At 33.4% G+C, this 10,583-nt stretch overlaps 1 protein-coding gene across 2 annotated transcripts in view; it reads left to right on the plus strand.

Annotated features, from left to right (window-relative positions):
- Positions 1–9,705, plus strand: part of stet (rhomboid serine protease stem cell tumor) — a 553,830-nt gene extending 544,125 nt beyond the window's left edge. For both annotated transcript variants that reach the window (XM_083110953.1, XM_083110954.1), the window contains 2 exons: positions 1,008–1,062; positions 4,326–9,705. In XM_083110953.1, coding sequence (XP_082967079.1) covers positions 1,008–1,062; positions 4,326–4,564 — 294 coding nt within the window. In that variant the 3' untranslated portion in view covers positions 4,565–9,705. The remainder of the gene's footprint in view (positions 1–1,007; positions 1,063–4,325) is intronic.
- The last annotated feature ends 878 nt before the right edge of the window (positions 9,706–10,583 follow it).

The following is a 10,583-nucleotide window of genomic DNA, read 5'->3' on the forward strand; positions in this document are numbered from 1 at the left end:
ATCCATTTTCAATTGAAATGCTCGTCCAGGAAGTCTCGAACGAGATTTGAGAAATGAACCGGTTTCGCGTAACTGTTTTTTCCCATTTCTTTATTGAAATGTACGATGGAACTACTACTTTAGCACCCAAACCATAACGTGCATGAAATCGTCTCCGCACAAGTGTCACAGACTTCACTTCAGACAACGTTAAAACACCTTTTCTTGTGGCGACCACATGACGAATGACTACTGAGAAACTGATGATATCAGCTTTCAAGACATTCTGGCTACTGCACATGCGCAACTACCACTGAATGTGTTGGTAAAAAAAAAATTCTGAGTCATTGTTTAAAATGGAACAACGATCACATCATTCTGACAGTTTGTTTAGAAGTTATGAATTTTTCTTTTATTATACGTATAAGCGGGACATGCTGTATATGTTGGATAGAGTGTGTACGGAAGCTATATATAAAATATTACAAGTGTTTTAGGTTTGAAAATTCAAATAATAGAGAATAGTTTGAGGGAATTGGGAAAATTTTGGATTTTGATATAGCAAGGCAAGCTGTCATATTTTAAATTGTGTCCCTTTATCAGATTGCATGCAAAAAGAATTGTTCACTCTTGCTGATGAAAAAGGGTATCATTACTAAAACTTCCAATTCACTACAATCAGATTATGGAATTATTCTTATAGCCATGCAAAAGTCTTGTGTTAACTTTTAGTATTATTATACCATTGTCAGAAGTTGGCTGGGTAGATCAAGTAGCATCTGAAATTGTAGTTTTCACTTATTCAACAATTTTTCACATGCTATTTCAAAAACCTATGCTGCATTTCTCCACCAGTAATATTGTTACTCAATAAAAAACATGCGTTGATTTAAGAGTTTTGTTGTTGACATGTAAATCGATCACAGGCTACTTTCCTTTTAATTAAAATTTTAATTCATATTTAATGACAACCATCATGATCTATATATTGAACTTATATTAATATTTTTGTTATCTTTCTCTTTCAGAATTATAATAACATGGAATTTGGAATAGTTAGGTTAATTGGTATATTTGTTGTTGGTAAGTACATTTATATACTTTTATTTTTATTACCAACTTTAAACCCAAACAGTGTAAATAACAGAAGCAGCAAACAAACCTAATATTTATTTATTCTGTCTGTTTATAATTTTGAGAAACAATTGTTACTTGGTGATGTTTATACACAATGAGGGGGATGATGGGAATTCACTCGTATGGTTTTTTGCACCTCTCACTATAGTTGCTAACGTTTGGTGCTTCAAGATGCGTTACTGGAATTTCCTCCCCTGCAAATTTGTCAAATACCACAATGTTTATGAAGTTTGTTTTTAATTTCCTAACAAAATGCATATAAGGCTACATCTTGTCTTTGACATCATAATTTTTACCAAACAACTTTTTTCTTGTATTTTTTAAGATATATTGCTAATATTAATGCTTCCAATGCTATTTACACCCAAATTTACCATTTTTGATCATATATAATGGAACTGTGCCTATTATCGCCTATTGTGCCGATTAAAAATTTGATGTCATGACATCATGATTCTTCCAAATTAAAGATGAATGTTGTAAGAACACCCCCCCAAAAATAGCTATGTAGATAATACAAAAACAATTTTGTTTGTCTAGAAATTTAAGCAACAAGTGCAGGACTCTTATCTTGAGTTTCTGGCATTGCATGCATAATTTTTTGTGCAGGAACACACGAGTGTTTTTTCAGTCAAAGAATCTGTGATATTGAATGATCACAATGCCCATTACATAGCATGTACCACTCTTAAACTCAGTTGTAAATTGACTGATTGCTTAACAAAATGAGCCCAAAGATGATAGTGATAATTAGAGCCCAGATGTTCAGGCACTGAAAAGTATTAAAAATGGCAACAAAAAATTGAAAAAAAAGGGCAGTGTATGTTTAAAAAAAGGCAGTCAAATTTCAGAAAGAGGCAGTGAAAATTGATTGATTGATTTAGTTTATTTTACTTCGTGTTTTGTGCCTCTTGGCTAATTTGCAAAGATGGGGATGAGTGATGAAATTGATGAATGGACATTCACAAACAACCAAGCCCGACCGGGATTCGAACCCAGGACCCTTGGCGTCATAGCACGATGTGCTAACCACTCGGCCACAGGGTCGGGCTACAGTGAAAATTGAAGAAGAGGCATTAAAAATTGAAGAGAAGGACTTAAATTCTTCTTAAATCTTTAAAAATGTATTTACAAATAATAATTTGAATAACAAGGGTTATTTAAAAACGAAGTCAATTAGAAGAAGAGAAATATAATTTTAAAAAATGCCTTGTCAGCAAAAGAGGCAAAAAAGGCAGCATAAGGTAAAATATGCAAAAAAGGCAACATAATGCCTTGTCGGAATGACAAAAGAGGCAAAAATGTTTGAAAAAAGCAGCATAAGATGAAATAGGCAAAAAAGACAACATAAAGTATTGTTCAGAATGTTAAGAACCTTCGGATCGGTGTACTTTTGTGTTCAATTTTTGTCTACCAGCGTCGGAAAGGAATAGGCATTTTGCCTAAAATCCAGGCTTTAGTCTAGTCTTTAGTCTTTTTGCATTTAATTGAGGTCCATAAATGAGAAAGCTGCGAATGCGAGACATGTTTGTCAAAAATGTCAAGGTGGAAGATATTTTTTTGAATTGAAAATGATTTAAACTGAAATACTGACCATCAAACTCAACTTTTTAGGACTGGTTGTGAATCCAATATTTAGGTTATTTTGCACTGCCTACTATTGTATATGTGTGTATTTGTTTAAGAAAAATAACTGCATGCTTGTTGTACAGCATATTAAGTTTATGGCCGAGCCGATACACGTTGCATCTGTACTGGAAACTATCGGTTGGATTTTATTTGCCAATACTTTTCTGGTATTTTTGATCATTCACTTTGTCTGCCAAAATGCCCTTCAACAAAATTAATTATCCTGGAAATTCTAGGTTTCCATTTATTGTCCACCAATATTGTTTAAAGAAACTGTACGAGGACCATTTAAAAAATGTGATATCATGCTCATGACTGTGTTATATTATTGTGCAGGATGAAGTTACTGCATTCCTTTGTAATAGTCTCCAGCCTAGTATAGTACATGTTGCCACGTTCTCACGATGTCAGTGGAATCATTTTTCCGTATATCACTGAATAACCACCCTAAGGCCTGCACTATGCCATCGATGGTCTTGAAGTGACGCCCTCGTAGAGGATTTTTTAGCTTCCGAAACAAGCCAAAGTCCCAAGAACTCATGTACTGACTATAGAGAGGCGTGCTCTAACACACTCCAATTCCATTGCATAGGTAACTCACCTCTGAATTCACAACATGGCATCTTGCATTGTGGTGCAGCACAATCGGATGTCTCATGAATAACTGATAGAAGATGATTCTCCTGAAAGTTACTGTAGTACTCACTGTTCATGGTAACTTCCTTCTGTACTGTGAGATATGAAAACTATATCATAGGCATAGGCAACAAAAATGTTCCTAGGAGCTTATTGGATCTTTTGTGGTCTTGGTGAATCAGTATGGCGAATCACTGTTCGATATGGAACTGCCTCATCATGACAAGCTTGCACATGTTTTCTGACACCTAACAACATTTCTTCCACCTTGCCATCACGTGAATTTTGATGAACGAAATTTGTTCTTTTCATGACAACATTGTCTTAGAGTGCACTACTCAATGAGGCTACAGTCAATGCAGTGCTGCCACCATACACCAATCTGTGGAACTACAAAATGTCACATGTAGTTTATCTGAATCCACGATTCATTGTTGCTACCAGGCACACACAGTTGACATATTGTAATCACTTTTTTTTTAAATGTCATCTTTCAGTTTTGTGATTACATAAGATGTATTTTAATATTCTGATTTAATTCTTGAATATTTTTAAGCAAAACTCTGTTAAATTGATGCTTATAATTGGAATGGAATAGTCACCCTCTAACAGAACTCTGGTATATTGATGCTTATAATTGGAATGGAATAGTCACCCTCTAACAAAACTCTGGTATAGTGATGCTTATAATTGGAATGGAATAGTCACCCTCTAACAAAACTCTGGTAAATTGATGCTTATAACTGGAATGGAATAGTCGCCCACTAATTTCAATCAGTATTTTGAACAACTTTTAATTGTTAAAATTTTCAAGAATTGGTTTCAGTATGCGGGAATCATTATGGATTCAAAGTGGTATCACTTCAGCCCTAATTAATTTAGATGCAATTTACGTCATTTGATAATTTGTAAAATTAATAACGTTCATTATTTCTCTCTTTCAGCCAGTGCAGATGTAGGATTTGCTATCTATGATAGGTACGCAGCGGAGCAAATGGGTCCTCCAGTGTCGTATGTTGCGCACTTGACAGGTGCTCTTGCAGGTCTCACAATAGGCCTGCTTGTGTTGAAAAACTTTGAACAAAAACTCCACGAACAATTGATGTGGTGGGTAGCACTTGGAGTTTACGCAGCGTGCACTATATTTGCAATACTGTTCAATGTGTTTAATCCTTATCCATGATGAAATGCAGTTCTGCGAGTGGCCGAAAGCTAGAAGCGTCGCCGAAACCGAGAAGAAAATGGACTTCTGTTACGCGAAGCTTTCAGAAAAGAACGATGCCCTAGTTTATGTCGCTCCTTTGTACATAATGCTTATTCTTCCAGTTGGACGGAATATGAAAAACTTGGACAAATTTGAACTAGTTTTTCGACTTTACTCTTCCCTGATACCAAAGACTGAAGTATATTAAACGATATACACTGTTCGGAGATTCTCTATCCAGTGCTACCAACATATCGCAGTGGCCTTTTCTACCAACATAAAAAAGGCTTTTTTTTACGGGGGGGAAAATCTTTCGTACGTGTGATTTTTCTCTTTCTTCGCTTACACGAGGCTAGTCACAAGTTTATTTTTTTTAACAAGATATGTATGTATAATGATCAGCAAACTTAGAGTTTTTGTGAAATAATAGCAATATAAACTAACAAATCATGGCATGGTTAACGTCATCGTGCTTTTTTGGTGATGAAAACCAGACAGTGGCAGCAAAGTTGCTTAAGTTATAATAATTATTTGTTATTTAAATGATCATGTTACGTTCTTGTCAATAATAGATACCAAAGAGAGTGTGTGTGCGTGTGTAATAATAGTAACATATTTCTAAGTTGTTTATAGCGCTAGCAAACCACAGAAGTGACTAAGGATTAAAAATTAATATACTATTTCTTGATGTAAACTATGTGATTATTAATATTATTATTCAGGCATCACATACATAGATATGACTTTTTTTGGCTACCTCTTATAATGGCCTATACACCATTATAGTTAGTATTATTTATTTTCAATTATTGGTGATTGATAGGTAAATAATATTTATGTGCGTGCATGAGTGTGTGTAAGAATAGTTTTTGATTCCTTATGCAGAATGGTTCAAATATACTTGTATATTCAAAATTTCGTTCATAAGAATAAAACAAATGTTATTAATTTAAAACACCCTGTATATTAGGAGGAAAAATGTTAATAAATCTACGTGGGCTATGGTTAAAGATGTGCATAATGTCTCTTTGTGATAATGCCTATTAATTTGTTACAATCAGCCAAAACATGTGTTATGATGATTGAAATTTACGTAACACATTCATACAATTTAATGCTCATTATTAATAAATAAACAGTCAGCATCTTATTTAAGAACAACACCAAGAAGAAAAGGAGAATTTATCCCCAAAAATGCATTCCTTGAACCATTCTGCATATTATGATAGAAGCACAACCATTTCACATACCGGCATATAGCTGGCATCAAAATACTTCTACACTTTCTTATTTTCTAAGATTTGTATAAAAGTTTGATGAATTTGTTTTGCTTCATTGTTGTATTATTTTTTAAATATAATTTTTTTTGTTTTCTAGGAAAACAAGTGATAGCACTATAAAATTGATAGAAAAGGCTGATGTGGTATATAAATATATATATAATATATATATACAATGTTATTTACATTCTCTTAATAAGAATTTACAGTGTGTTGAGAGAATGTTTATATGTACACTAAATGTTGTTTCATTTCTGTAGAACATTTCCATGAGAAAGTACCTCGTTCAATGTGACAGTTGAATCAATGGCACAAATAACTGTTAGAGAAGTAAAACTATTGGACAAATAATTATTGTTCGCTTGAACGGACATAAAATAAGTTGTCATCATTATATTACTTACTAGACTGTCATATTGTAATTTTTACCTACTGCCAATACAATTGCAATGCTGGTTGTGTTCAAATTCCATATTCTGTACTGAGACTTACTGCTGACACTGTGTGTGTAAACCATGGCATAATTACATCATTGTTACAGTCTTACACCAACATGTACATTACGAAAATGACGATTCTTTGCTAGTGTAATGATGATGTAAGTTTTTGCTGTGGTTATACTTAATGATAGTAAATATATATATATAGATATGTATTCCAGAATTCGAAACTCAGGCACTGAAAATGTAGCATACACTACATGTCTTTTATATTATGAATGATTGTTCTTTTGTTTTGGATTTTTTTTACTATTAAGTATATGTACATTGCTTTGTTAAGCATATTTTTCAGTTAACTTCCTTTCTGTGTTCCCCGTTAATGAATTTCCAATACAAGATGTGTGGGAAGTCATTTTACTTTAATCAAGTAAGGATTTAAGTAATCAAACAAAATCAAATGTTGAGTGTTGAAGAAACAGGCATACACAAAACGTGGATTAATTTATTTTTGATTCATATATTTACATTGACTATTTTTCATAACAATCCATTACTACATGTGACTGGTTGACAAACAGACTGACTTACGAATGAACCTACGCTTGGTTCTATGTAATACCTTTTGACTATATACAGCATGTTTTCATTTATTTTTACATGTACACAAAATATTTTGGTTCAAACATTACGGCAATACGTAAACTTCAGATATGCTAAAAAAATTCTTATGCATAATAATTTTTATAGAATGCAAATATTTTCTCTCCTTAAAAGCTGTTTACGCTGTACTAACTTAGTGAAAACTTGAGAAATTTTAAATTACATATTTGGGCTTCCAAGCTTGAAAATACTTTGCTGTTTTTTTGTTGTTTTTTTTTAAAGAATTTCATACATTTTAGTCATGTACATGTGGCTTGTTAGAATGATATAGTGGGTAAAATTAACGAAAATTTAAATTATGTAGAAAAGAAGGAATTCGAGCATGTAGTTAGTAATTGCTGTATTGGATTGCAAGTAAACATTACTTTCTGCATCTGCATTGCAAAATTTGATTTTTTGCACAGACTTCGATTACAGTCAAGACAAATGTTTAATGTTCCCTGCTCACAAGTATTGGGATATATCAGTGGGTTGGATCATCTGTAAATGGCAGTTTTTTCATGTTGATGTTTTAGAGCAGCATCTATACTGTGGTTTATTTGAGTCCCAGTAGGCTAATAATAATAACTCCTCCTGGAGCAACAGCCCATGAGGGCCAGGGTCTACCTACAGACTGCTGGCCTCACTACAACTGCCGAGGTGGAAATCATCCATCAAGTTACGGGGTGATGTGTGGTCAGCACGAAGAACCCCCAGTTGTTGTTTCCATGAACAGGTTATGCTACTCATTCATAGCTCCTCAATTTCCTCACGATGGTGGGTGGTCACCGCTCTCATACACAGGCCGAAATCATAGGAGAAAATTTGCTACGCTTCCCAAGATACTTGAACCTGCGTGCATCCTGTAGCCAGAGCATAGAGCTACCACATGTTGATGGTGAATAAAAAAAATAATCAAGATCTGCACAAAAACTGGGTACATTTTGGGATCAAATGCAGTATATAAAATGGCATTTAGGTGTTAAAACTGTCAATAAAACCCTAAATTTGATTTCAGAACGGTAGTTATTTCACAAAATAAAACTTTTTGCTTCTGATAGCACATTTATGCAGTTGTCAGATCATGAAGTTTACTCCTGTATAAATTTTTGCAGTTCATTTTGCATTTCATGACAAAACGTGGTATGAAATGCACCTCGCACCTTTCGAAAACATGAGAAATGAATATTACAGTGTCTTATTTCACATTTTGTGGTTCAGTCAAAAATGAAATATGCATGCCTCTACAGATGCATTAAGTAATGTTGTACTTGTTATCCACAGGGTTGTTCAAGGTCCACGAACCCATAAATTCTAATTGGTTCTATTGGGTTCCGCAACAAGACCGAAACCTTTTTCCTCGCACAATTTAAATTCGCTGCAAGTTGCGTATTGTTGCATTGAAAAAAGTTCTGTATTTAAATTGATCCGGGGAAAAAGGTTTCTGGATCATATCTAAATTGATCCAGAAAAAAAGATTACTGAACCGAATTAAAATACTTACAAATACAAAGGTTCTTTACAGTCCAGAACCAATTTACACTTGCCGAGTTTCTCTCCTGGACCGGAATTGAATTTAATTAAAATTCCTGGAGCTTTAACAACCCTGGTTATTCAATAATTTACTAAGTTACTGGAAGATTAGGGAATCTCTGGGTTTCATATAGTTTACATTTTCTGAAGTACTAATTGGTTCATGTTACTATTGCAAGCACTGCATAACTGTTACATCAGTTAGACATATTCAAAACAAAGACTAGACAAACTTAATTACTGTTTCAAGTAGTAATAGTCAAAGTGATATAAAGGATGGAATTCCAAGAATATTGGAAAAAAAATACCAATAGGATATACCAAATTAAATATACATTATTTATTACTGTTACACATTTTCTTTGTCATGGTATTCTTTCGTGAATCATGATCCCTATAATCATGTTCAACATTAAACAATGAGACAATTGAGAAAAAGAACATAGTTTTAAATAGTTCCTGTTGCTTACACATTACCAAGACTGTTTATTGCAATGAGAATATGTTGTTTCCCAGTTGTGAAAAATGTAAGAAAGTATTGACAACAAATGTTAATGAACCTGTATATTCATTAGTGATTTGTAATGTGATTTACTGAAAGTAATATTTGTTGGTGGGTGGTACCTAATAAAAGGCGACTTAGAAATTGCAGGTTTGCATTTTTGATCATGTTATTCAAAACAGTTTTGTTAGGAAAATAAACAGCACATCTTTACTATTTGTGGAAATAATAATTGCCTTATTTCAGTTTTTCTTTCAGAATCCGGTAGATGTCAGTGATTTTCTTCTTTTCCTCTTCTTTATAAGTTAGTTTTCCAGCAGTGGAATAGATTACTAATATTTTGTGCATATTCAGTTCCTCAGTTTGAACATTTTTCTACTGTGGTGAAAAATTACTTGATGAAAAAGTCCTAAACATCTTTTTTTTATTTACGATAACATGATTAAAAATGCAAGTAACTTTTCTTTTAAACTAATGATTATGTAGATTGCACAAGCACTGTGTAAATGGTACAAGATATTTTAGTTACTTTAACTCTCACAGTATGCATTAATACTATGCACCTTAATTGGAGCACAGAACACAGAGAGTAAAAATACTGTAAATGGGCGAAAGGAACGCAGAACCAATTTCGTTACAATTATGACATCTGAGTGCCACCTGCCTTGTGTATTGAATTGGTGGCATTATGTAAATAGCAATTCTAATTTATTAAAACAACAGAAGTTTCAACCTTGTTTAATTTCATAAGTATTTCCAGTGAGAAATTGTGAATCACAATTTTAATTTTAATTTTGCTTGAGCTGAATGGTTCATTTGGTGTTGACCAGGGCTCGAAATGAACCAGAATGGTGTTCCACTTCATGAATATCTCGAACCTTCCCGCTCAGTCTCATCAGAAATGGCATCGGACCGTTTCAGTTCAATTTTTTTTTTTTCAATGTTTCCTTTTCAGATTGAACTAAATTGTTAATACTCTTTAATAGTACATATATATACGTGCGAGAGTATGTTGCCTTCATGTTTTGTGCCTTGTGGTTCTCTTGTTTACTTTTCACTTGTTAATTATTATTTTTCACGTCTTGTGGATTCAATTGTTCCGACAAATATCCTCCTGCATATCTTTACACAAATTCAGGTTATCATTTTAATGGTCACTTATTTTTCTTAAGCTGAGCAGATATGTTGATGTTCTGAAAAAAAAAAATCATTCCTTGATCATATGCAAAATAACACTTGCACATATTGGTTATTTTAATAAGCATTATTAAGACAAAGCATTGAGGATATGTACATTGAATTTAAAAAAAAAATATCCTGGTTGGGCGAGCTGAGTATCGTCCACGATTTCAGTCTGTTTAAATTTTGAAAAAGGAAGAAAATTCCAGAAGACTCGTGCGCAACGTATTTTGTATTATTTTGTGTTCATGTAAATTTTGAATATTAAATAACTCTCTCACTCTCTAGCCTTCTTAAACCCGAAGGTTATGGCTGCAGCAACACAAGCCTTCCATCTCCTGGACAAGATCAATCCAATCTTTTCCATCCTTACCGGTTTCCTTTAGGTCCATCTCAGCATTATCCCTCTATCTCATTCTTTGAAT

Source organism: Lepisma saccharinum, chromosome 24 (assembly GCF_977018435.1).
Source record: "Lepisma saccharinum chromosome 24, izLepSacc3.1, whole genome shotgun sequence".
Classification (NCBI taxonomy): domain Eukaryota; kingdom Metazoa; phylum Arthropoda; class Insecta; order Zygentoma; family Lepismatidae; genus Lepisma; species Lepisma saccharinum.